At 48.5% G+C, this 27,847-nt stretch overlaps 1 protein-coding gene across 13 annotated transcripts; it reads left to right on the top strand.

The window, feature by feature from the left end:
* The first annotated feature begins 1,545 nt into the window (after window positions 1-1,545).
* On the top strand, window positions 1,546-26,877 carry CXCR3 (C-X-C motif chemokine receptor 3). 13 transcript variants are annotated; one of them, XM_043535361.1, is made up of 5 exons: window positions 1,546-1,675; window positions 5,876-10,009; window positions 18,734-18,794; window positions 20,743-20,832; window positions 26,236-26,272. In XM_043535361.1, exons 1-2 carry the CDS (start codon window positions 1,664-1,666, stop codon window positions 6,971-6,973), a joined length of 1,110 nt encoding a protein of 369 aa, XP_043391296.1. In that variant the 5' UTR covers window positions 1,546-1,663; the 3' UTR covers window positions 6,974-10,009; window positions 18,734-18,794; window positions 20,743-20,832; window positions 26,236-26,272. The 13 variants fall into 13 exon arrangements, 12 of the variants coding, with proteins under 12 accessions (XP_043391296.1, XP_043391295.1, XP_043391293.1 ...); XM_043535360.1 differs by lacking the exon at window positions 26,236-26,272 and adding an exon at window positions 22,477-24,786; XM_043535358.1 differs by lacking the exon at window positions 26,236-26,272 and having other exon boundaries at window positions 20,743-22,008.
* The last annotated feature ends 970 nt before the right edge of the window (window positions 26,878-27,847 follow it).

The following is a 27,847-nucleotide window of genomic DNA, read 5'->3' as shown; positions in this document are numbered from 1 at the left end:
GTTTAGATTGGATATTAGGAAAAACTTTTTCACTAAGAGGGTGGTGAAACACTGGAATGCGTTACCTAGGGAGGTGGTAGAATCTCCTTCCTTACAGGTTTTTAAGGTCAGGCTTGACAAAGCCCTGGCTGGGATGATTTAACTGGGACTTGGTCCTGCTTTGAGCAGGGGGTTGGACTAGATGACCTTCTGGGGTCCCTTCCAACCCTGATATTCTATGATTCTATGATTCTATGAGATCCTTAGGGCTTGGCCCGGTTAGCCCTAAAAGACATATAAAGCTTGCTTATCAGAGAAGTTTCTATTACTTTTTGAAACTTAAGATTGGAATCTTGGCATATATATATACACTTGTATATGGGTGGGTTTCTAGACCAGGAAGGGACACTTCTGGGGGCCAGCAGACATGTCAAGTCTCACTTTTTGGGTGAGCCTCCCTCATTAGCACGCTATCTCACTCTCATGCACATTCCTAAGCTTCTCTCACTCATTTTGAGAAAACATATAAAGTTTTAAAATATTTTTACTCAGGTGCTGAAATAGACAACAATATATCCAGGGCCTCAGCCATGGGGCTTAGAGCTTGGAAAGCCGCTTCCCAAGCTTTTGTACTGTGGTACCCATGGAGATTACAGGCCCGTGTTCTATATGCTCATGAGAGATATGAGGGCTTTTTTTGTGTGTGTCTGAATACTTGACAGTCAAAAAAAATATGAGTTTGCCCAAAAAATGAGGAGGACTTGATTGAAAGTTTGCAGGTTCTGCAAAATACAGTTCAAAATTAGAACCACACTGGACAAATTCATGGCCCTTCATTGTCCGGGTAGCAGGCAAGACTTCTTCTTTCAAGTATATGCTGTGTTGCTGGGAGCTGTCCTAGTTTGCTTTGCATAGAGAATTCTCACGTGCCCTAGACTTTAGACTGAATTAGGACATTTAAGTGTTGCATATGCAATATTAAGCAGTGTACATTTTAAAACAAACTATTAAGTGCTGGTTGGATTAAATACCTGGACTACTGGATGTCACCAAGGACCAAAGAGGAGAGACCCTGTGTTAAGCAATGACTAACACAACACCTAGAAAGTCTCACTCTTTGGCCTTGAATCTCACTCTTTGGGTCTGTAAATTTTACTTTTGAGGATGGCCAACCCTTGGAATCTCTGGGCCAGTGCAATTGGAATTTACATGGGCTACTGTCCATCTTATTCCTCTGTGGTGGAGAGAAAGCCCCCATGCTTCTTGACCATCAATCCAGCAATCTTTCCGAGCACTACAAATGCTATGTCCAGCACCACCTACCCAAGGGCTTGAAAGCACTTTAGCAATGCTCACAATCCACCCTGGCAGTTCTTATCCCAGGCACGCTATGGCACAAGGAGCAGCGGCCCATCTCAGCCAGGGTATGCATCACAGAGCAGGGCAGAAACCCCAGCTCTCTGGATGGTCACCTCTGAGCTCGTCTGCATCTGTCACTGAACAGCGGAGACACTGAGAATGAGTATGCTGCTTCCTTCCAGCCACTCCGAGAAAAAGAGACTGTGTCACTCAAACTTCAAACCACAGATACTTGAAATCTACGCAGAATCAAAGACCACTTCAGTTCTCTCAGGAGCCCGACACATCCAGCACTTTATGCTAGGAAGGTGCCACATCCCCAACTATGACTGACTGGGTGAGTTTCCATTTGATAAAATCATTGGGAAGGTCTTTATTTTATTTACAAATGTGCGGGGGGACGGGGGGCAATTTAAAATTCAAGGGAATTTGGAGGGGCTTGTACTAGGGGAGACACGTGTCAGAAATGTTGTGTTATGTCAAGTTATCAGTAAGATTCATTCAAAAAGGCTAATTACAAAAGTGAAAAATTATATTTAAAATCCTTATCTTCAGATAAATAACAAAATATAAGCACCTAGAGTAGATAATCTAATCTAATCTAATCAAGATTTGATTACACAGACGGGTCAATTAAGTGTTGGAATTAACTTTTGAAAATATCCCAAACTGAGGTTATTACAAAAGTGAATGAAATCCTTTAAAACCGTGCATCCTTGGCGTGGTTGGAAATATTAACATTCATATATAGAAGAAAAATGTTCTTAATTCATTTCATTCTTCTAAACATTAATTTTGAGCTACTGATATCTCTGAACAGAGAAGTTAAAGTTAAACAAAGGCATAAATGTGGGAAAAAGCAAAGATTTTAACCCCACTTTTCACTGACTTGTGAGAAAGTTTCCTTTCAGGCTGAAATTTTCTATGCTTGTTGTCAGATCAAATTTGGGGTGGTTTTTGTTTTGTTTTGCCTTTTGAAAGTTTGAGGAAAATCCCTTTGCTGTTTCTGCATTATGAAATGAGAAATTAAATTTCTCAATCCTTCAAAAAATGAATTTAACTCATTCTCTGTAACTCAAAGCAGATGAACCTCTAAAGTTCAACCACAGAAGTAAAATGACCCCAGTCTAGAAAGGAAATCACTTTAGCTATGGGCAGTTTGAATTGTAGATGCTCGGAACATCTGAAAGTGCCGTAACCAAGCACAAGACACAGCTTCAGTACGGCTCACCCCTGTGCTGCGAGGCAGCGCAAGGATTGCGCTTGGGGCCACGTACATCCTTGCTGTTAAAGTCAGTGAGACATCCGACTCCGAAAGCACTTAGGTGTGTTTGAAAAGCGACAAGTCCAAGGGCACAAAGGGAGGCTGCGTGGCAGAGCTGGGAACTGAACCCCAGGCTAGCATACCAGCACTCCTTGACGGAGTCACCGTGGACTAAAGGGCTTTGGATTCAGCATTCTCTTTCCCATCCCACGGGTCAAACGTATGGGAGGACAGGGCTGGGAGGGGCGCTTGTGCTGCCACCGGCCAGGCTGCAGATAAACCCAGGGCTCTCAATCCGGTACCTTTCAGGAGCACTGTATTTGCATTAGTTCCTGCAGGGTGAAATGCCAGCGGCTGCATGAATGCAAAGGCTAAGTGAAGGCTCTCCCATCGCACTGACATAATAATAAACATTAACTGCTGGGCAGGCACCACGAGCCATGCAAATGAATGACAGTCCCAGTGCCAGCAGAACAACCTGGGCTTTTACATCCCTGCAGCCTCCACCTTGCAGGGTATCTGCCGCAACGTGTCCCCGTGGCGAATTGGCATCAGACTGTTATACCCAGACATGCACATTGCTCTTTAATAGCAATAAAAGCAGGTATTTCTGCAAAGACACACAGCTCTGTGCAACCCAACTCAGGCAGCACCAGCATTCCCGCCAAGCAGGGTATTCCCTCACCGTCTGCTTCCAGCTCATTCTCCCAGGGAATGCTTTGCACACTCGGGGACACTGCGTAATTGACACGGGCTGTAACCTGGGCTCATGATCAGCCAAGAGAAACTCTCTGGAGTGATAAACACAGCACCTGGGCTTTGGGGTGACCATGCACGCTCGTCAGAAAGGAGAGACAGCTAGGACTGAACTCAAACCATGGCGAGGGGAGCAGGACTGAGCAGCATCTCTATGGGGGTGGGGGGCAGTAAAGAGATCTGCTGATTTGGGTCAGGTATCAGGCTGTGTCAAGACAATAATAGTTAATCCAGCCCAGGGATGTTCTGCAGGGTGCCTGGAGGCTTGGGGGTCCTGCAGTTAAAGATAATAGCTCATTTTAAGTGATCACTCTCCTTACAGTGTATGGTAACACCCATTGTTTCATGTTCTCTGTGTATATAAATCTCCCCACTGCATTGTCCACGGAATGCATCCGATGAAGTGAGCTGTAGCTCATGAAAGCTTATGCTCAAATAAACTTGTTAGTCTCTAAGGTGCCACAAATACTCCTTTTCTTTTGCGAATACAGACTAACACGGCTGCTCTAACACTAACACTGCTTTAACCTGCAGTTAAAGAGGGAATTTGTTGAAGTGTGTGGCGAATAAGGACATTGCCTCTCCCACTGAAACCAAATGTGCAGGGGGGAAGCATTCAGGGCTCCATGTTACTGACATGGGGTGATTTAGAGGGGAATGGAGTGTACAGTTCTGGGACGCAAAGGTCAGTGACAAACAGCACCCCGAAGGGGGAGAGCTTGGCTACAGAGTCCATCCAGGACCTGGTCCCATCATTAACAATCGCTTCAGAGGAAGTGTCATTCTGAGAAGTTAAATCACTGGGATCTGAGCCATCAAAGTCAATGCAGACTTGACTAATCCTGGGGAAGAGCACAAGGTGCTGGTTTTCACACCATGTGCCAGAGCAGCGTCTGCCCAACCTCAACAGCTGAGAGAAAAACAAACATCTGGGGTCAGATTTTCCAAAGTGCTCTGCACCCAGCAGTTCCCAGCGGGGCAAGAGAGCAGCTAGTGGGGTAAGAACTGCCTGGCTCTCACCGGGGCAGGGATGGGAACTCTCCCCAGATCTCAACTGGAGATGAGGCAATGGGAGAGAATTCTGTCCTGCTCTCACTGGGAATGCTGGGTGCTAACATCTCTTTGTGTCTATAGAAAAGAAAATACCACCTCGTTTAGACAAACACAGGGCAACAGCACAGATTATGCCCTCCACTGCCCCTGGGGCACGTGTGTGCGTGCATGCATGCGCATAATGCAACCAACTTAAAGTGGACAGCATTTAGATGCTCCCCAGGGGCTGGTTTTCCATCACCTTTGCAACCGGAATTTCCATTTTGCAGAACCGTCTGACTTTCTGAATCTGAACCAAAAGCTGAAATGTCACCATTTCTTATTAAACAAAAATTATGAAAAAATCCATTTGGGACCGTCAGCATGGTTTGTATGATATTAACATATTAAATATTATATGCCTATGTAATATTTTAATACAAGAATCAAAACAAAATATTTAGACTTTTTCCTGTCAAAAATAATTCATGGAAATCAACAGGTTCCTGCGACACCTTTAGATTTTAATGAAACTGCATTTTTTGACAGCAACCGTTCCATCAGAAAAACACTTTACCCTGTCTCAAGGAACCCATCCAACTTCCAGCGACACCACTGGCCAAACTCCCACTGAGAGCAGGACTGGCCCCTGAGTTTACAGCCACTTAACCTTCTCTCCCTGTAACCCTTTCCCCAACCCCCACTCAAGCAATTCTTACCCCCTTCCACACTAGTCACACAATTAGAATTACATTGCAGGCCTCCCCACCCCCTGCAGGCTCTGTGGCCCTGGAAAAATAATAAACACAATAACAACATGCTTTGTGTCATTACATCCAGCATGTAATTTGAACACCTTACTGGGCACACACCTGAGACTGAATGCAAACATCTCTCTGCGAATAGTTCATTCCCCTAACACTGCAAGTGGGATTCTTACACTGACAGGGGTAATGTTATGGTAGCAGCAAGAGGCCCTGACAGAGATGGGGGCAACCAGGCACTGCACCGAGTGAGATGGTTGCTGCCCCAAAGAACTTACAAGCTTCACAGCAAGGCAGGAAAAGGGCAGTAGGGGAAGCAGAAGCTGACAGAGGGGGATTTGATTTGCCCAAGGTCCAGCAGGAAGTCAATGGCAGATTGGAAATAGAACCCAGGAGTCCTGCTCCCAGTCCACTGTCTGATCAATTGGACCTCATTGCATAGATAATGTTAAGTGGTACTTGTACACCAGGAGCACTGCAGCTTTCACTTGTTCCCAGTGTGCCCAGGGAATAAGCTGAGTATCCCAAAGTATCCTAAGTATCCTGAGTATCCTAAGTATCCCAAAGACTGCAGCCCTAAAGGGTCCTACCCCTCGCAGACCAGCTGCAGAGAAGAAAGCTGCTGAAGGCAGCCCAAAACACCCCCACCCAGTAACAGAGTAACCAAGGGCGCAGAGTGAGAATAACCCTTTGATTCTCACATGTCCCCTTTGCTGTCTAGGTTATCTTCAGTGGAGATGATGTCTCCTACCTGATGGAGAACACCAGCTTCTACCCTGACTACTACAATGAGAGTGACACCTGCTGCTCTGTCCCACCCTGCACCTCCAAGAGTATCCAGGCCTTTGACAGGGTCTTCCTGCCAGTCCTCTACAGCCTGCTGTTCCCGCTGGGGCTATGCGGGAACTGCATGGTGATGGCTGTGCTACTGCAGTGCAAGAGGCCCCTGGCTGGGACCGACGTGTTCATCCTCAACCTGGCACTCGCCGACGTACTGCTGGTGGTGACACTCCCCTTCTGGGCAGTGCAGGCTGTGCACGGCTGGGTCTTCAGCACGGGCACCTGCAAGCTGGTCGGCTCCATCTTCAAGATCAATTTCTACTCCAGCATCTTCTTCCTGGTGTGCATCAGCTTCGACCGGTACCTCTCCATCGTCCACGCCGTGCACATGTACAAGAGGAACAAGTCTCATCTGATGGTGGCCACCTGCCTGGTGGTCTGGGGCGTCTGCATCCTCTTGACCATGCCGGATTTCCTGTACCTGGAAGTCAAGAAGGACTATCGCCTCAACACCACTTTGTGCTCCCACAACTTCTCCATCAACACCTCCCTGTACTGGAAAATGGCCCTGCGCATCTGCTACCACTTGTTGGGCTTCTTCCTGCCTCTGGCAGCCATGCTGTACTGCTACACCTGCATTATCCACACTCTGCTGCGCTCCCAGGGCTTCCACAAGCACAAGGCCATGCGGGTCATCCTGACGGTGGTGGTCGTTTTCTTTTTGTGCTGGACACCCTACCACCTGGCCCTGCTGGCAAACACGCTGATTGACCTGCAGGTGGTGGGGCGGGACTGTGGCAAGGAGGCCAGCCTGGACATCACCATGTCTGTCACTGCCAGCCTAGGCTACTTCCACTGCTGCCTCAACCCCCTGCTCTACGCCTTTATTGGCATCAAGTTCCGCAACAAGTTCTTGGAGCTGCTGGGCCATGTGGGCTGTGTGAGCCGCGAGTTCCTGCACAGACACGGACAGACACCGAGCCAGCGCAAGGATTCCACCTGGTCGGAGACCACTGAGGCCTCCTACTCAGGGATCTAGGGGAGAGCTGGGGCTGCAAGGGGCGAACCCCTCCCCAAAGGGGTGTGGGGGAGCTGAGGCTGCAAGGGGCAAACAGGGGGCAAGGAAGGGGGCAAGGAAGGGGAGACGGGGCTGCAAGGGGGAAACCCTTCCCCAAGGGGCAAGGAAGGGGAGAAGGGTGGCAAGGGGTGAAACGCTCCCCTAGGGGCAGGGAAGGGGAGACAAGCAATCACTATAATCATAGCCAGACACAGCCAGACACCTGTGGTTACCCAGCCTCCTGTGCAGCTCACCACAAGCAGGAGTCCAGGAGGTGTGAGACTCAGAATGAGCTGGGAAGAAACGGTAACAGATTTCTGACAGGCTGGTGCAATCGCCGAATCTCTGTGGATCCTAGGTGCAGGTGCCAGAGGTTGTACACGTGGTTTCCAAGCAGGCCATGGGTCCGTCCTTTCCCCTAAGTCAGTTACCAGGTGCCAAGTGCTGAGCCGTTTCAGTCAATGCAGCGAGGCTGCAATTTCAGGGGCTTCAGATCATCATAACAAGAGAGTCTGGAGGTTTCCTACTGAGGACATTAGTCTGGCTGGGACAGACAGGGCCAGGTACTGCAGCAGGGCAGGCCAATGCTGCAATGTAACAGCCCCGGTACATACTGGCTGCACACAACAAAGGGACTCACCGACCTCCCGCAAAACCAGCGCTTGGATCCAGGGCCAGCTCTAGGCATCAGAAAACCAAGCTCATGCTTGGGGCGACACTTTTCAAGGGGCAGCACTCTGCCCCCCCCTTTTTTTTTTTCTTTTTTTTTGCTTCGGCGGCACTCCTTTTTATTTTTATTTTTTTTGCGCTTGGGGCAGCAAAAAACCTAGAGCCGGCTCTGCTTGGATCAGAGTCTCTGAGTCTCAGCCCAGTGCTCACTCCTCCAACACCCTCCCTGCTCTCTGCACCCCTTATGCTTACAATGATAGCCCCATTATTTTTCTGACTGTAGCATCTAGGAGCTCTAACCATGGACGAGGCCCGCATCAAGCAAGGCACTGTACGAACACAGAAGAAAAACAGCCCCTGCCCCACCAGCCAATCACTTTCCTCTTCCAGTTCAAGTCGTTGCTGAGATACTCACAACCAAACACACACCCAGCCCTACATAACCTCCCCCAAACACACACACTCCTGACAGCCCCACACCTCCCCCAAACACACGCATCTCCCCCAACTCCCACTCCCCACTGCCCCCAACACACACACCCAAATAACGGCAAGGGGCAATCCCCATGCTACTTGGTAGGGCGACAGTCCCTGGTGCGTTAGACCCATCCTGTCTGAGAGGGTGAGCTCTGTGGAGCCATAACACTTTCTGCATTTGTGCCCCCCCTCCAGCCCCCCAATCAAGGTGTCTTGGCGCAGCCTCCCCAGACTTCTCCGCTTCCAGCAATTGCCCTCCTGCATTAACAGTTAAGCGAAGCTTTTTGCTGTGAGACTAGTCCGTGTTCTCTAGCCAAACTGAGCGTTACTGAGAGAACACCCTGCACCACTCCCTTCTCTGTCCCTCGTCCCATGAGGTAGGGTTACTCTGCTCAGGCCCCCAGCAGTACTCTGAGTAGAAGCATCAGCTTCTAGCCCAGGCAACAGTGACTTTGCTCCCAGTTCAGGCTGTGTTTGTATTTCATTGACAAATGCAAACAGGCTTCAGCCTGTGCTGAGCAAAGGAGCCCCTGCTGGTGACTCCCTCCTGCCCGCCCCTGGGGTGAACAGGGATGATTCTCACTGGCTGTTTGCCCAGTCTTAGGAAGGATACCCTATGGGCAGACAAAGATGACTCAGGGCTGCCATTCTGTGCAATCTTCTCCAGCTGTGAGGAAAGGATCCAGGAATGGCAAGTGTCAGGGACTCTGCATCTCTCAGGGATGCGGGAACACTCCAGGAGAACATGATGCTGCAATAGCATGAACACAGACACATTAGCAATGTAAGGAGATCAGTGGGGTGAAGGAGCATAAGAAACTCTGCAGCCACCCAAAGCCCAGCAGGGGTCCCCTCTCCTACCGGGGCAATCACTTTATAGTCTAGCGCTTTGTAGCATTTGCTCCTGCTTGAAAAGCTTATTTCATATGACTCTTATGTTGCACTTTCACAGAGGTTTATATTTTCTTGTGCATTTTCTTCCTAATAAAAATTAACAACTATTCTCACCTGAGACAGAGATTGTTTGTTTTCTAAAACACATTTACCAACCAACTTGGCTGAATAATGTAAGGAGCAATGGTCTACAGGTGCTTTCAGGCAGGAAAGAGTGAGTTATCCTGTTTCCCACTTAGGGGTTACACCTCTGTGTGCTGCTGGAATAGAAACAAGAGCTTGCGCCTTTACTTTGGCTGGCAGACCTCCCTCCCGTACTGGGTAAGGCCAGGTGACAGAGTGGCTAAAACACTGGCAGCCCCCGGGAGCTATCTCAACCCACACCCCCAGCAGTGCTATCAGGAACAATGCTGAGCTGTGGTATCAATGGGGGGCAACTTTAGCCAAGAAAGTCATAGAGAGAGCAAAAAGAAAAGGAGTACTTGTGGCACCTTAGAGACTAACCAATTTATTTGAGCATAAGCATAAGACATTGAGCATAAGAGAGCAGTGACCCTGAGCTGCAGCTTGTCTCCCCAGTTCTTCCCCTGCTCAGGAACCAGCACAAACTCGGGCCAGATATTCCTCAATTCCCAAATTGCTCCTGAAGAGAGTCAACAAGAGCCAGGATTAGCCCCAGTGTTAACCCCATTATGGCAGGCAGGGATCAGAGACAGGCCTCCTTTTTCGGGCTACTTTAGCACCATCTTATGGGCCGCATCAGGCACTGCCAGTCCCCAAGCCATATTATCTATCTTGTCTCCTAGGCGCCTGCAGTGCTCTGCAGAAAGAGGAAACCACTGTCCGCTCCAGAGAGGTTTCAACAGTACATCAGTATGTGCTGCACATGTCAAAGTGCATTACTGACAGGAGCGCCTTGAGACTCAAAACCACAGACGGCCCCAGGGGGAGGAGCCCATCAGGACAGCAGCCGTTTTGGTAGGTAACAGCAGGAACTTTATGGTTTGTTTCAGGTTTTTATTTGAAGTTTTAACAGATTCATTAAAAATGTCAAAATAAACCATGGGCAGCCTGGCTGAGCAGTGCATGCTGGAGACAACGGCCGGGTCTGTGGGGCAGACAGGGGTCCATGGGCTGTGAGACACGGTGGGGTGAGTGGGGTCTGTAGGGCACAGGACCCAGAAGTGGGTAGGGGTGGAAGTGAGGTCCACAAGGCACAGGATCCAGAGATGAGCATCAGGTGGGAAGCAGGGTCCATGGGGCACAGAACACTGAGACAGGTTAGGGGCAGGGGGAGGGGTCCATATGACATTCTCCCCTGAGCTTTTGACAGTCCCTCTGGGTGACCAGTTTGTGACTTCATAGGAGGGTGGCAGCGCAGCCAGCTGGGGGGCCAAGCTGATGAGACAGGGAGGAGTTTGGGCACACTCTTCCCCACCACAAAGTCGGCACCCTCTTCCCCACCTCGGTAACATTAACCACATGATCCATGCCCACCACCCCTGGAGTGTGGTATGGGGACCAACAGCCCCTGAGCTCGTGCATCTGCAGGCACAGACAGCAGGCTCCTGACAGCTTTGTACCTTCCCTGGTGGGCAGGACGGTGGCAGAAAGTGACAAGTGAAGACAGCAAAGACTCAAACATGCTCCAGCACACTATCGCTAAACCGTTCACAAGCGATATTTGCACCTGGAAGCATCCTGAAAACTGATGTAACACGGCTCTTGCTAGCATGCATGAGCTAACTAGCTGACCACGCCAGCCACAACTAGCTGACTGTTCTTTAGTTAACTCCCCGCCTGTGTGCCTCACATTTCCCCCAGAGACCAGTGAGACGGTCACATTGTGACCACGTCGGCATGAACATTTCCTCTCCCACGGTTTAAACCTGTCAACAAAGGACCAAGCCTGGAGTGGGGGGAAGGGAGAGGAGCAGGTTATCACTCCACGTTCTCTTCAGGGGTAAACTCTGAAACAGGAACTAGTGGGGAAACAGCAGCAAAGACAGAGAAAAGCCACTATATATCAGCTTGAGGGGAAAGTGAGTGCACGACAGAGAAGCGACATTTCATGTAGACTAGGGGCCAGGATTTCACCTACAGGCCAGGGACCTGCATGCAGCCGGCAGCTCACTAGCCACCTGGGACACGTGCAGTACCTGGACACTACGGGAAGCCTGCGATGGGCCAGCAGGCTACACAGGGCATGGAGATCCTCGGGCTGGTGCCTCGTCCTAATTCCTACTGAGTTCCCCTAAGATAAGGTCCAACCTGGAAAAGACGTATGTACATGAGCAGCGTCCCCAAAGGAATCCATCCTGACAAACTCACTGCAACTGCCTCATGTGTGAGCAGCATCCTCAATGGGCCATTTCTGCCCAGCCTGCCACCTCCGTGGTGGGGCTCTTCCCACTCAACCTACCATGACCCAAACAGGGCCTTTCCACTGATCCCAACATGGCCTTGATGACACATGAGCAGCATCCCCAGTGGGGCCTTCCCACCAATCCCAGCACATCCCCAACAACTCGCCAGCAGCATCCCCAAGGGGGCCTTCTTGCTGAACCCAACACATCCCTAATGGGCTCTTCACACTGAATCTAACACACTCACTATAATGTGCAAGCAGTGTCCCCAGTGGGCTTTCCCACCAAACCCAGCGATGCATACAAGTAACAATATTCACATGCACAAACCTTTGCAAGCTCTTTGGGGCAGGGACTGTCTCACTCTGTGTCTGTGCAGCACCCAGCACAATGGGACCCCGATCTGTGCTGGAGCCCACACAACAATCTGCAATGCCCTCCTCCCCTGTCTCAGTGTTTGTACGGTGCCTGGCACAATGTGGGCCCAATCTCACCAGGGGTTTGTGCAACACCCAGTGCAATTTCTCCTTCCCCACTTCAATCTCAGCATCTATGTGGTGCCCAGTGCAGTAGGGGGGTCCTCAATTGGTACTGGGACCCTCGAGGCACTTCCATAACCCAAATTATTAAATCCCAAATCGATCCAGCCCTGGATCTACCCAGCCTAGCACTGCATTGTCCCACAGGGAGGAAAGTGGATCTGTGCACAGCAAGGATGATGTGCCTTCCATGGGACATGCTGACAAGGAGGGTGCGCTCAGGGCTGATTGCTTGTAAAACAAAAGCAAACCACAGTTTCAGAATCAGTGCAGCTCGGTGTTCAGGCTGGCATTTTTGACAATTACACTGACACACACTGAGGCAAAGCCAAGTTCAGCCAATGGTGAGTGATATTACACGGACGGCTCAGGAATTCCCGCGAGCGGCCTCCAGTGGCAGCACGCTGCAAATCCCATTTTGGGACTTGCTCCCTTGCTGACCCACAGAGACCTTCCTACCAAGACTACAGAAAGGATTCTGGGTGGACTCCTCCGGAAGGTCGAAACACCAGACTGGACTTCTACATAGAGTGCTTCCGCCGACGTGCACGGGCTGAAATTGTGGAAAAGCAGCATCACTTGCCCCATAACCTCAGCCGTGCAGAACACAATGCCATCCACAGCCTCAGAAACAACTCTGACATCATAATCAAAAAGGCTGACAAAGGAGGTGCTGTCGTCATCATGAATAGGTCGGAATATGAACAAGAGGCTACTCGGCAGCTCTCCAACACCACTTTCTATAAGCCATTACCCTCTGATCCCACTGAGGGTTACCAAAAGAAACTACACCATTTGCTCAAGAAACTCCCTGAAAAAGCACAAGAAGAAATCCGTACAGACGCACCCCTGGAACCCCGACCTGGGGTATTCTATCTGCTACCCAAGATCCATCAACCTGGAAATCCTGGATGCCCCATCATCTCAGGCATTTGCACCCTGACAGCAGGATTGTCTGGCTATGTAGACTCCCTCCTCAGACCCTACGCTACCAGCACTCCCAGCTACCTTCGAGACACCACTGACTTCCTGAGGAAACTACAATCCACCGGTGATCTTCCTGAAAACACCATCCTGGCCACTATGGATGTAGAAGCCCTCTACACCAGCATTCCACACAAAGATGGACTACAAGCCGTCAGGAACAGTATCCCTGATAATGTCACAGTAAACCTGGTCGCTGAACTTTCTGACTTTGTCCTCACCCATAACTATTTCACATTTGGGGACAATGTATACCTTCAAATCAGCGGCACTGCTATGGGTACCCGCATGGCCCCACAGTATGCCAACATTTTCATGGCTGACTTAGAACAACGCTTCCTCAGCTCTCGTCCCCTAACGCCTCTACTCTACTTGCGCTACATTGATGACATCTTCATCATCTGGACCCATGGAAAAGAAGCCCTTGAGGAATCCCACCATCAACCTCAACCTGGACCAGTCCACACAAGAGATCCACTTCCTGGACACTACGAAGCTCATAAGCGATGGTCACATTAACACCACCCTATACCGGAAACCTACTGACTGCTATTCCTACCTACATGCCTCCAGCTTTCATCCAGACCACATCACACTATCCACTGTCTACAGCCAAGCTCTATGATACAACCGTATTTGCTCCAACCCCTCAGACAGAGACAAACACCTACAAGATCTCTATCAAGCGTTCTTACAACTACAATACCCACCTGCTGAAGTGAAGAAACAGATTAACAGAGCCAGAAGAGTACCCAGAAGTCACCTACTACAGGACAGGCCCAACAAAGAAAATAACAGAACTCCACGAGCCATCACCTTCAGCCCCCAACTTAAACCTCTCCAACGCATCATCAAGGATCTACAAGCTATCCTGAAGGACGACCCATCAGTCTCACAGATCTTGGGAGACAGGCCAGTCCTTGCTTACAGACAGCCCCCCAACCTGAAGCGAATACTCACCAGCAACCACACACCACACAACAGAACCACTAACCCAGGAACCTATTCTTGCAACAAAGCCCGTTGCCAACTGTGTCCACATATCTATTCAGAGGACACCATCATAGGGCCTAATCACATCAGCCACACTATCAGAGGCTCGTTCACCTGCACATCTACCAATGTGATATATGCCATCATGTGCCAGCAATGCCCCTCTGCCATGTACATTGGTCAAACCGGACAGTCTCTACGTAAAAGAATAAATGGACACAAATCAGACGTCAAGAATTATAACATTCAAAAACCAGTCGGAGAACGCTTCAGTCTCTTTGGTCACTCAATTACAGACATAAAAGTGGCAATTCTTCAACAACAAAGCTTCAAAAACAGACTCCAACGAGAGACTGCTGAATTGGAATTAATTTGCAAACTGGATACAATTAACTTTGGCTTGAATAAAGACTGGGAGTGGCTGGGTCATTACACAAAGTAAAACTATTTCCCCATGTTTATTATCCCTCCCACCCCCCACTGTTCCTCACACATTCTTGTCAACTGCTGGACATGGCCCACCTTGATTGTCACTACAAAAGGTTCCCCCCGCCCACTCTCCTGCTGGTAATAGCTCACCTTAAGTGATCACTCTCCTTACAGTGTGTATGGTAACAGCCATTGTTTCATGTTCTCTATGTATATAAATCTCCCCACTGTATTTTCCACTGAATGCATCCGATGAAGTGAGCTGTAGCTCACAAAAGCTTATGCTCAAATAAATGTGTTAGTCTCTAAGGTGCCACAAGTCCTCCTTTTCTTTTTGCTATTGAATGATCATCAGTAAGATCAAGTCTTTCCTTATGTGCCCTAAAGACAGCCAGGTGGCCCATACCTCTAGCTCCACAGCCCTGCAATGGAGGCGTCTGCCCCATTCAGACAAGAAAACAAACAACTGCTGGCAGCACATCAGAGATGCACATCATCAGGAATCACAGCTGCAGCTCCCATTGCCACCAGAGCAGCAGGGCTCCCAGAGTGCATCAAACTGCACAAAGGGCTGCTTCTTGGGGAGAACAGGTTATGGTCTGTTGTTCAACGCATGCCACCTCCAAGCACAGACGCCCCAGATCAAATCTTTCCTCCTTCTCCACCTAGTACAGCCTCGCAAATTAAAGCTTTCCTGTCCCTCTCCCCTTCCTCCAAAACAGTCATGGGGCATCCAGGACTCTGGGAATCAACCTCACCCACATGGACCAGAGATTTAATCATTTACCAGACACACAGACTCTGGTGAAAGTTGTGGGGGACAGAAGGCATTCCCTAAAATCTTTGCAACAGGGGGGCTTTGCTAGTCTGCACCCAGCCTCATGGTTCTACCTATCAGTAGTTTCTTTCCCTAACACAAACAGTTCTTTCATCACCGGAAGCTTTTCTATTAGCTACAAGATTACTTGCTGGACAGTTCTGCTTTTTGCTATGGGTCTCACCTTTAGTTTCAGTGCATGATCAGGGAGGGTCTGGCCAGCAGCAGAATCATGTCCATTGGAAACATGGGTCTCACCACAGTGTATGATGATTTCTCTGAGGTAAGTGTCTTCCAGAGCTCAATTTACTGTCTATAAATTTGTCACAAGCTGCGGGTCTGTAACAGAATGTACCCCGCGCCCATGCCCTATACACTATTGTAATAATATGTGTACAAGGTATGTCTTGTAAGATATCATTTGAAAACTCATAATTTGCTGGTCAATATTATCCTGATAAAATGTATGTGGCAACCTTGGATGTGAAGTTATACGATTTCGCTGTATGATATTATTAACACGTGTACCAAACTGAGGTTTGTCTCAAACAAAGGAATGTGTCCTGTGCTTAATTTGCATATAAGCAGTAAACAGAGTCATCAAGCACAAAGGGAGACAAAGGGAGTTCAAGCAGTTGGGAAAACCAGCAGGGAACATCCTTACATATGGGCACGCTCTTCTGAATCTCAGCTGGAAATGTTTTCCAAGAGGAGGGCTGACACTTTAAAAAGTGGGACAAACACCCACAAAAAACCTCCTCCTCCCTCTCTCTCTGTCCATCGATTCATTGCACAAGAAGGGACAAAGGAAGAAGCCATTAAACAGAAGAAGGGGTCCTGGTCCAAGAAGTTTGGTCAGTAAGAGTGTTGAGGATATGTGGTGAGAAAAACTTTGCTTTGAATTTAACATAGTTTGTTACGTGAGGCACCAGTTGCATTTTTTATCTTTATTTTTCTTGTAACCATTTCTGACTTTTATGCCTCATGACTTGTATTCACTTACAATCTCTCTCTTTATAGTTAATAAATTTATTTTACTGATTTATTGAATCCCGTGGCTGTAAATGGAAGTGTCTGAAGAACTCTGAAATAATATGCTGGCATATGATTATATTAAAGAAATAAAAGACTTAACATGCTTGCATTGTCCAGGAGAGGGCTGAGCAGTACAGGACCAAGATTTCTAGAGAAAAATCTGAGAGTGGGTTGGGATCTGGTACTATAACCAAGGCTGGTGAGAGCCCAGGGTGGTTGGCTGACTGCAGCACGCACAGACATAGCTGGGAGTGACTTGCAGATTGGAGGCTGTTTGTGAGCAGTCTGGGCTGGAGGCTACAGCAACCAAGCAATGTAAAGGGCACTATAGGTCAGAGGGCAGGGGTGACACAGCTATTCATTGGTCTGAATTGTACAGGGTCACTGGGAGAAAGAATGCTGGAATCCTAATGTATCATTTCTGAACCAGGGGGGTTAATGGCATTCGTAATGGCCATTCACCCAGGAAGTCAGACGGTGCCATCGGGGTGATGGCCACGGAGGCCAGACTCTGACCAGGGGCATGGGGGGTTTGTATTAGACATATTTGCCCCAGTGTGATATTTAACCTTTGGGGAATGCTAATTGAGCTGACCGGGAGTTTGGGGGCTGGCTTCCAGGCTAAATTCTTCAAACCTGACCCTAGTGTGTTTAATAGTAAGTGAAGACACGTTCCTGCTGCGCAGTGAGTGAGACTGATCATTACTCATTTGAAGCTGATAAAGGCAGCCTTGGGGCCTTGGAGGGTAGGGATAGGATACAGAGGGACCTAGACAAATTAGAGGATTGGACCAAAAGAAATCTGATGAGGTTCAACAAGGACAAGTGCAGAGTTCTGCACTTAGGACGGAAGAATCCCATGCACCGCTACAGACTAGGGACCGAATGGCTAGGCAGCAGTTCTGCAGAAAAGGACCTAGAGGGTTACAGTGGATGCAAAGCTGGATATGAGTCAACAGTGTGCCCTTGTTGCCAAGAAGGCCAATGGCATTTTGGGCTGTATAAGTAGGAGCACTGCCAGCAGATTGAGTGGTGTGATCATTCCCCTCTATTTGGCATTGGTGAGGCCTCATCTGGAGTACTGTGTCCAGTTTTGGGCCCCACACTACAAGAAGGATGTGGAAAAATTGGAAAGAGTCCAGCAGAGGGCAACAAAAATGATTAGGGGACGGGAACACATGACTTATGAGGAGAGGCTGAGGGAACTGGGATTATTTAGTCTGCAGAAGAGAAGAATGAGGGGGGATTTGATAGCTGCTTTCAACTCCCTGAAAGGGGGTTCCCAAGGGGATGGAACTAGACTGCTCTCAGTGGTAGCAGATGACAGAACGAGGGGTAATGGTCTCAAGTTGCAGTGGGGGAGGTTTAGGTTGGATATTAGGAAAAACTTTTTCACTAGGAGGGTGGTGAAGCACTGGAATGCGTTACCTAGGGTGGTAGTGGAATCTCCTTCCTTAGAGGTTTTTAAGGCCTGGCTTGACAAAGCCCTGGCTGGGATGATTTAGTTGGGGATTGGTCCTGCTTTGAGCAGGGGGTTGGACTAGATGACCTCCTGTGGTCCCTTCCAACCCTGATATTCTATGATTCTATGATTTATGGCCCATCACTTACAGCCAGAATGAGAAGGCAACAGATGTGCACTGCAAAGCCAAAATGACTGTGCAACGCTCCAGAGATGTTTTAAACAGGACAGTAACTGAAACACACCGAGTTTTCACATTTAAAGCAGCAAGAACAAAGGGCAGATGTATCCTATGGGGCCCTACCATAATACCAGCAGCATATGCCCCATAGGTAAAACTTTCACCAACACCTGAGTGATTTACGAACCAAAGTGCCATTTTCAAGGGTCTCAAATCCCCACATCTCTTGAAAATGGGATTTAGGAGGCTAAGGCACTGGAACTTCTGAAACTTCTACCCATCGTCCATTTCCGTTTCTGTGGGTGTGGCCCCAACAGGGCCCATGCAAGGCCTGGGGCCCCATTGTGCTGGGGGCTGTACAAGAGTCCCTGCTAGGGTGACCAGATAGCAAGGGTGAAAAATCAGGACAGGGGCTGGGGGATAATAGGCACCTATATAAGAAAAAGCCCCAAATACCAGGACTGTCCCTATAAAATCAGGACATCTGGTCACCCTAGTCCCTGCTCGCAAATACTGAGGTAACAGATCAGGAAAGCCAAGGGAACAAGAAGACTATCATGATGTTTGATTACTAATGCTGCCAGCTGCCCCCATGCCACAACCAGGTGCAAATCATTATTATTCAGCCCACTCTCCAGCATCCGCCTCCCATGGCGAGCACATGGGAGAACATAAAAGCTGCCCACAGAGAGCCCCACCCCACATGGCTCAGCAAGGCTTGGCAGGCGATGTCACCGGTGTGTCTGTCATTCCCCTCTAATTCCCCCTTCTGGGTTATGCTGGTGTCAGCCCAGGCGCCCCTGCCTGGCACAGTCACAAAGGCTACGGATGGCAGGTAAACTGGCGTCTCTCTCTGGCATCCCCTCTAAGCCCTCCTCTCTGTTTCTCCCTCCCAGGACTACACCAGCTACCCAGACATCAGTGAGGACACTGCCCCCTGCAGGCTGGATGCGGTCGGTGCGTTTGGACGGTACTTCATCCCCCCTGTCTTCACCCTGGTCTTTGTGGTGGGGCTGGTGGGGAATGGGCTGGTGTTGGTGGTGCTGGGGCGGCGACGATGCCCCTGGCACCTGGCGGACAGGTATCTCTTCCAGCTGGCGCTGGCTGACATACTGCTGGTGCTGGGGCTCCCCTTCTGGGCTACACAGTTTGCCCATGGCTGGGTGTTTGGGGAGGTGCTCTGCAAACTGGTTGGGGCACTGTCGACTGTGAACAGCTACAGCAGCATCCTGCTCCTCGCTGGCATCAGCATCAACCGGTATCTGGCCATTGTGCATGCCGTGCAGCTGTTCCGGCGTCTGCGAGCCCTGCACCTGCACCTGGCCTGCGCCCTCCTCTGGGCCATCTGCCTGGCCCTCTCCGTCCCGGAACTGTACTTCCGCACTGTACCCTTCCAGCTCCAGGGCCATGCCTCCATCTGCCACAGGGGCTTCAGAGCCCATGAAGCCCAGGCCTGGCGGGTGGGGCTGTGCCTCACCTCCTTCTTCCTAGGCTTCCTGTTGCCACTGCTGGTGATGCTCTTCTGCTATGGCCGCATTTTCTGCACACTGGATCGGGCACAGCTGCTGGCCAGGCACCGCCCACTGCGGCTGGTGCTGCTGCTGCTGGCACTCTTTGTGCTTTGCTGGACCCCCTTCCACATCTTCCTGCTGCTGGACAGTCTGCAACGCCTGGGCTACGTTGGCCGCCACTGCGCCCTGGAGCGGGTGTTGGACTTCGGGCTGCTGGTGACTGAGGTGCTTGGCCTGCTGCACTGCTGCCTCAACCCCCTGGTGTATGCCTTCGCTGGTGTCAAGTTCCGCAGGGAGCTCTCCCAGCTGTGCTGGAAGGGACCGCGCCATAGCCAGGGCTCGAGCCAAAGACAGATCCTCTCCATCCGGGAGCAGAGCCACCATAGAGGGGGAATGTCAGTGCACAGCACCCCAGAGAGGGACACAGACCATGGCTACTCAGTCATGCTGTGAGAGTGGCTGAGGACAGTGTGCGCCCTGCTCCAAAAGGCTGGGACAGGGCCTCTCTGTTCAGGATCATACCGATCAGGGGCACCAGTGAGGACACTGCACACCCCATGCATTGCACCCAGTCCAGACTCCCATCCCTCCCTCCCCCAGGGACACTAGAACTGGCTCCTGCACAGAGAGACCCTTTCATCTGTGGTTCCCACCCCACACCAGCCCCTTACAAAAAAGGATGAGGAGTGTTGCAAAAGCCCCAGGCTGGTTACAAAATGCCGAGGATGTAACATCCTGCCCTGCTGCACATTTGACTGGGAGCAACTGGCATCTACCCTCCAGGGTTCATCTGTCTGTCTGGGCTCCAAGCTGAGTCCCGGGGCCAAGGCCCCAAGCACGAACAGACACCGAACCACCAGCTCCACCCGCAGGGTGCTTGCATGGAGAGCTCTGGAGTCAGCTGCTGAAAGAGCTACCCCTTGGAGAACATGGCTCCTTTCAGCTCAGAGACCAAGCCAGTAAGGGCCCTGCCACTCTAGGTGCAGCATTTCATAACTGAACAGTGAGATCATTTACCCTCAACCCTTAAAGGCTAAAAGCCCTATAGAACAAAAACACAGGAAAGTACGGGGGTAATTCCTCTGTTTTGCCTGCAATCAGCAAGGATATTTGTAAAAGGAAGGGATATTTTAAGCAATAATCTGCCACCCCAAAAGGGGTAGAAAAATGTTCTTTTTGTCTTTCAGAACTTCAGGAAAAGCTGGTACCAGCTGAAGAGCAACCCGGAATATCAAGAATCTACTTTCACGACAAAAATTGTGTTTTGTGTTTTAAGTTTTGTCTTGTGTTGTTTGTCTTGTTGCTAGCATTGTTGTGTATTGTGTTACAAAAAAAACCAAACCCTATTGCATTAGGCAGAAAAGGATTAATAAGCATTTTAACTGTATTTACAGAAACCAGTGTTGCAGAACGGCGGAGGTCAAGGAATGCCAGTCTATTAATAGGGTTTTGGAGCAGAGATTATGAATACTGTAGACCTGGAGGTAATTAAGAATAAGTTAAGTTCCTTGTCACAACTGCAAGATAGTCTCATTCACAAGCAGGCAGATACTACTGTGGACTTGGTACAAATAGGGCTGGGAAACTTAAAACCAACATGGAATATATGGTGGTGGTTGAACACCACCACGTGGCTGCTGTATAAACAACAACTAGAATTAGGGAATAAAACTGCCTTGGCCGTAGGATGTACTGAGACACAAATTCTTAGTTTTGAAATGTTTTAAGTAATATCTGGGAATGTTAGGGTATTAACACATCTTTTAAAACAACGGAATAGGTCCTAGTTCCACACCTACGAATATGAATAGATGCAATATGTTTCCAGCATGTTTAAGCCTGATTTGCTATTAGGTGAAATTATTGTTAAAATTGCTCACCGACAGTCTGTGGAGACAGAAATATGGAAAGTGAGCCCGCTCCCAAAACTGACCATAGGATCCTTTTGGTTACCCCGGGTTATGGGTCAGTGGGCTGGGAAAGAGGGGAAATTATTGTATACCCAAGGGTGTACGGAGTGGAGCCCTCAGAAATGGGTGTGCTTTTCCCTATCTGTCACCACAGAACCATGTAGTAGGGATACATCCTTGGGAACACATGTGTGGGATGAACTAGAAAATGTTATGCGTGTTTTGTACAACAGACATTGTGTATGTGTTACATCCCGGGAAGCAGTATTTTGGGAAGATGCAAGTATCAGCCAACCCCCAGTGGATGAATATAGATGTAATGCCAGCATATTATATACTAGCAATCACATGTACAATTTACCAAAGATAGAAAAAGCACAGAGCAGTATAACTGCTACCCTGGTTAATTTCTCTGTTACCCTTGGTCTGGACTGGCACGATTTAATTGATCACTTGTTGTCAGAAACCAAGGTGACTCTGTTTTTACAACAGACACAGAGGGTATGTCTACACTACGAAATTGGGATATAGGGAAGCGTGTCATTCAAATATTACATGCAAATGGAGACATGCTAAAAATTGCTAGGTCTGAAAAAGAACTAACAGCCTATCATTGGTATGATGTTTTTACAGGCAGGTCCCCGACTTCTAAGGGCATATTGTCTATCATGTTTCACCCATTGCTAGTTGTGTTAATATTGTCCTGTGTTTGCTTGCTAGGAATGTGTTGTATGTGCTGTTGGACAAAAAGAATGTTTGTTAAATTACAAGCTCAAATGGCCTCTCAGTATATTGCTGTGAAACAGTTGTATAAAATAAGACCCACTTAAGAATTGTACTTGAGGGGTCAAAAGGGGGATATGTAGTAGTAGGATTTTATGTTTGTATTTTGTATAATTTAGAATAAAGGATAAAGAATAATAATGTAGCATGCATAAAATGTATTGATGTATGATTTGATCATATCCTGCCAACCACCCTTTCTGAAAGCAGAAATGAATGGCCTAGTGTGCCATTGGTAAAGATGCATCAGCCAGAATCTTGTGTCTGAAGCTGATTTCAAGGCAGTGACAGACCTTTAGAGTCACCATTTTGTTGTAGGTTTAGCATTTTTGAAGTAAATAAAAGAATGTAATGATTGTTTTCTTTTGCATTGCAACTTGATGTTCCTGTTCAAATGCTTTGTGTAAAATCAATCCTGTTTTGTGTGTGAATGAGGAATGTGTATATTAGAAGATAAGTGTGAAGGCCATCACCGGATGTAAAGGCGACAGGAGATTGCAACATGCCCCTATTGAGATGTCAGAGGATGGCAGATTGACAACTCTAAAAGATGTGGCAGGCACCCATCAATGGGGACAAGATAGCTGTGATCCAAACTAGCATGGGGTAACTCTCTGAGAGACTGATGAAAGAACAAGATAAAGGATGAGAAAAACAATTTAAGAAAACAAGCACTCCAGCAATTGGTTACAGCATGACAGTGCAAAACTCATGGGTCCCAGTGAAGGAAAATCACAATATAAACAGGGGGCCTTGCCATAAAACGTTGGTTTCATCCTGCCAAGACTTCCCCGGAGCATCTTGTTGCGACGGACAGAACCTGGCTCCTGCCTACCCGTGATCAATCTAGCTGGCCACTAGATTGATCCAGACTCTGGACTGGTAACTATAACATCGACTGGCAGGACAGTGTGTGTGTGTGTGTGATTGAAAGCATATGCTAATTGTTGTATCTCCAATAATCGGGGCGTGTTGCCTTTTCCCCTCAAAAAGATCCCGTGTGTTTCTTATAAGCATAACATTTTTGGTGGAGAATTGCGAAAGGGGGAAGACATGCAATGTGATTGTTGAAAATATTGCTAAAAGTGATTGTATGTATGTACATATGTATAAAGTGATTGATCATTCAGGTGTGCACACTCCTGGTCATAGAAGTGCCGGGCAATAGGGGGAGGATTAGATTCCTTGCTCCTACCCATCTATCAGGGAAAAATTGCATAGGTGAATATATCCTCGGTCGTAGCAGGATTGAGCCCAAAAGGTACGGGACTTAGCTTCCCCCCCCTCCAGCTCTGTCAGGCAGAGTTTTTAGTGGGTATAGACTTTTTGTTTTGTAAATCCCAGCACAAAGTGTGGGCAAATTAGGAGTAGATTTCTGTAAGACCTCACTCTGAAAGATATATGAGTGTGGGATATTGTTGTGATTTCACAATTTTAAGAAAAATGTTTAAGAAAAGGGACCAGGAGGGGTGGGGGCTAGTTGAGGAGCCCACCCTCCTTGCTAAATGGTTAGTGGGACAAAGCCAGTGCCCACGGGAAGGGACAGTTCAGCGAGGAAAGCAGGATCGGGCCCAAACAAGTAGGCAGGCAACAGATAAAGAGATTGGAAAACTGGTTGGGAGCCCTGAGGGGCATAGTGGGAGGAGTAAGGGAAGCAGTAAGCACAGGCAAGGGGATTTCAGATCCCTGGGACAATAGTTGGAATGGTAAAATCTGAGATGATGAAGGTGTCATTCTGGGAGATAAGCAAGTGATTTAAGGAAAGAGAGTGAGAAGTTAACTCTGCAGAGGCTGGAGAGAATTAAGCAGCTCAATGTTGTAAAAATGTTAAAAAGGAAAAGTGTTATAGAAAGATAATTCTTAGTTTCTTTGCAGCCATTCTGAAGGAAAAATGGGCCCTTTTCCAAAGGAATGTCTGTAAATCAACCAGGCAAAGAGACAGTCTGATTTAAGTCATTTGACTATGAACAATTTAGTCAAATTCGCTAAAAGAACATAAGGGGCTTCTATTGGAACTTACCTGCTCCCAAATGTATACAAATGTAATCTATGTACAGCTGTGTAAAAATTAAAGCAGAGCAAGGGATGTTAAGAAAAAAAGAATGTGTGTATAAATATATTGTGTAAATATCTGGAGTGTTTATAACCTGAAGCAACACTCCTGGTTTCCCCTTAAAGACTAACAGATTTATTTGGGCATAAGCTTTTGTGGGTAAAAAACCCACTTCTTCAGAAGCAGGGAGTGAATTGACACATGAAGAGAAGGAAGTTACCTAACAAATGGAGAACAAGTGTTGGCTAACACTGTTTCTCCACTTGTTAGGTAACTCCCTTCTCTTCATGTGTCCAACACTGGTTTTCCGCTTGTTAGGTAACTCCCTTCTCTTCATGTGTCAGTATAATAATAATAAGGTGCCACCGGACTCCTCATTGTTTTTGTGGATACAGACTAACACGGCTACCCCCTGATACTTGACTCCTGGTTTGTAAAACTCTTGTTTTGTAGGTTTAAGATAAATTGGTTTTGTTTTGTTTTTAAACAACACCACTAAAATCCATTTGAATCTTTCATTCAAAGTTGCAAAACTGAGAAATGCTTTTTGCCAGACACAGGTAACGAGTGTTGTTTGGCTTTGGTATTTAGCATTTAACCCTTAAGGTACCTTAGCCCTGGTCTACACTAGGACTTTAGGTCGAATTTAGCAGCGTTAAATTGATGTAAACCTGCACCGGTCCACACGATGAAGCCCTTTATTTCGACTTAAAGGGCTTTTAAAATCGATTTCCTTACTCCACCCCTGACAAGTGGATTAGCACTTAAATCGGCCTTGCCGGGTCGAATTTGGGGTACTGTGGACACAATTCGACGGTATTGGCCTCCGGGAGCTATCCCAGAGTGCTCCATTGTGACCGCTCTGGACAGCACTCTCAACTCAGATGCACTGGCCAGGTAGACAGGAAAAGAACCGCGAATTTTTGAATCTCATTTCCTGTTTGGCCAGCGTGGCAAGCTGCAGGTGACCATGCAGAGCTCATCAGCAGAGGTGACCATGATGGAGTCCCAGAATCACAAAAGAGCTCCAGCATGGACCGAACGGGAGGTACGGGATCTGATCGCTGTATGGGTAGAGGAATCCGTGCTATCAGAACTCCGTTCCAGTTTTTGAAATGCCAAAACCTTTGTCAAAATCTCCCATGGCATGAAGGACAGAGACCATAACAGGGACCCGAAGCAGTGCCGCATGAAACTTAAGGAGCTGAGGCAAGCCTACCAGAAAACCAGAGAGGCGAACGGCCGCTCCGGGTCAGAGCCCCAAACATGCCATTTCTATGTTGAGCTGCATGCCATTTTAGGGGGTTCAGCCACCACTATCCCAGCCATGTTGTTTGACTCCTTCCATGGAGATGGAGGCAACACGGAAGCAGGTTTTGGGGACGAAGAAGATGATGATGATGATGAGGTTGTAGATAGCTCACAGCAAGCAAGCGGAGAAACCGGTTTTCCCGACAGCCAGGAACTGTTTCTCACCCTGGACCTGGAGCCAGTACCCCCCGAACCCACCCAAGGCTGCCTCCTGGACCCGGCAGGCGGAGAAGGGACCTCCAGTGAGTGTACCTTTTAAAATACTATACATGGTTTAAAAGCAAGCATGTGAAAGGATTAATTTGCCCTGGCATTCGCGGCTCTCCTGGATGTACTCCCAAAGCCTTTGCAAAAGGTTTCTGGGGAGGGCAGCCTTATTGCGTCCTTCATGGTAGGACACTTTACCACTCCAGGCCAGTAACACGTACTCGGGAATCATTGTACAACAAAGCATTGCAGTGTATGTTTGCTGGCGTTCAAACAACATCCGTTCTTTATCTCTCTGTGTTATCCTCAGGAGAGTGAGATATCATTCATGGTCACCTGGTTGAAATAGGGTGCTTTTCTTCAGGGGACACTCAGAGGAGCCCGTTCCTGCTGGGCTGTTTGCCTGTGGCTGAACAGAAATGTTCCCCGCTGTTAGCTACGGGGAGGGGGGAGAGTTGAGGGGGTAGCCATGCGGTGGGGGGAGGCAAAATGCAACCTTGTAATGAAAGCACATGTGCTATGTATGTAATGTTAACAGCAAGGTTTACCCTGAAAGAGTGTAGCCACTGTTTTATAAAATGTGTCTTTTTAAATACCGCTGTCCCTTTTTTTTTCTCCACCAGCTGCATGTGTTTCAATGACCACAGGATCTTCGCCTTCCCAGAGGCTAGTGAAGATTAGAAAGAAAAAAAAATGCACTCATGATGAAATGTTCTCTGAGCTCATGCTGTCCTCCCACACTGACAGAGCACAGACGAATGCATGGAGGCAAATAATGTCAGAGTGCAGGAAAGCACAAAATGACCGGGAGGAGAGGTGGCGGGCTGAAGAGAGTAAGTGGCGGGCTGAAGACAGGGCTGAAGCTCAAATGTGGTGGCAGCGTGATGAGAGGAGGCAGGATTCAATGCTGAGGCTGCTGGAGGATCAAACCAGTATGCTCCAGTGTATGGTTGAGCTGCAGCAAAGGCAGCTGGAGCACAGACTGCCACTACAGCCCCTGTGTAACCAATCGCCCTCCTCCCCAAGTTCCATAGCCTCCACACCCAGACACCCAAGAACGCGGGGGGGGGGGCCACCGGCCAACCAGCCACTCCGCCACAGAGGATTGCCCCCAAAAAAGAAGGCTGGCATTCAATAAATTTTAAAGTTGTAAACTTTTAAAGTGCTGTGTGGCATTTGCCTTCCCTCCTCCACCACCCCTCCTGGGCCACCTTGGTAGTCATCCCCCTATTTGTGTGATGAATGAATAAAGAATGCATGAATGTAAAGCAACAATGACTTTATTGCCTCTGCAAGCGGTGATTGAAGGGAGGAGGGGAGGGTGGTTAGCTTACAGGGAAGTACAGTGAACCAAGGGGCGGGCGGTTTCATCAAGGAAAAACAAAGAGAACTTTCACACCATAGCCTGGCCAGTCATGAAACTGGTTTTCAAAGCTTCTCTGATGCGTACCACGCCCTCCTGTGCTCTTCTAACCGCCCTGGTGTCTGGCTGCACATAACCAGCAGCCATGCGATTTGCCTCAACCTCCCACCCCGCCATAAACGTCTCCCCCTTACTCTCACAGATATTGTGGAGCACACAGCAAGCAGTAATAACAGTGGGAATATTGGTTTCGCTGAGGTCTAAGCGAGTCAGTAAACTGCGCCAGCGCGCCTTTAAACGGTACCAGTACTGTACCATCTGCTGCTGTAGCAATTGCTGTGTAGCAATGCAGTACCACGTCTGCCAGCACCCAGGAGACATACGGTGACGGTTACCTGAGTGGGCTCCATGCTTGCCGTGGTATGGCGTCTGCACAGGTAACTCAGGAAAAAAGGCGCGAAACGATTGTCTGCCCTTGCTTTCACGGAGGGAGGGAGGGAACGGGGGCCTGACGATATGTACCCAGAACCACCCGCGACAATGTTTTAGCCCCATCAGAGTGCTCCATTGTGACTGCTCTGGACAGCACTCTCAACTCAGATGCATGATTGTTTGCAGTTGCTCTGACGCAGGGAGGGGCGACTGACGACACGGCTTACAGGGTTGGCTTCAGGGAGCTAAAATCAACAAAGGGGGTGGCTTTACATCAAGGAGTATTTCAGGCAGGACTTCACGGAGGGTTCCAATAAGAAATGGTGCACCTAAGTTATTGTTCTTATTAGAACAAGGAGGTTAGTCTGGCCTCTGATTGATACATGGCTAGATTTACCTCGCTGCACCTTCTTTGTGAGTGACTGCAGTGTGACCTAGAG

This window comes from Chelonia mydas, chromosome 24, assembly GCF_015237465.2.
Source record: "Chelonia mydas isolate rCheMyd1 chromosome 24, rCheMyd1.pri.v2, whole genome shotgun sequence".
NCBI lineage: Eukaryota > Metazoa > Chordata > Testudines > Cheloniidae > Chelonia > Chelonia mydas.
The sequence above is the reverse complement of the archived record's forward strand: the minus strand, read 5'-3'. Positions and strand labels throughout refer to the sequence as shown.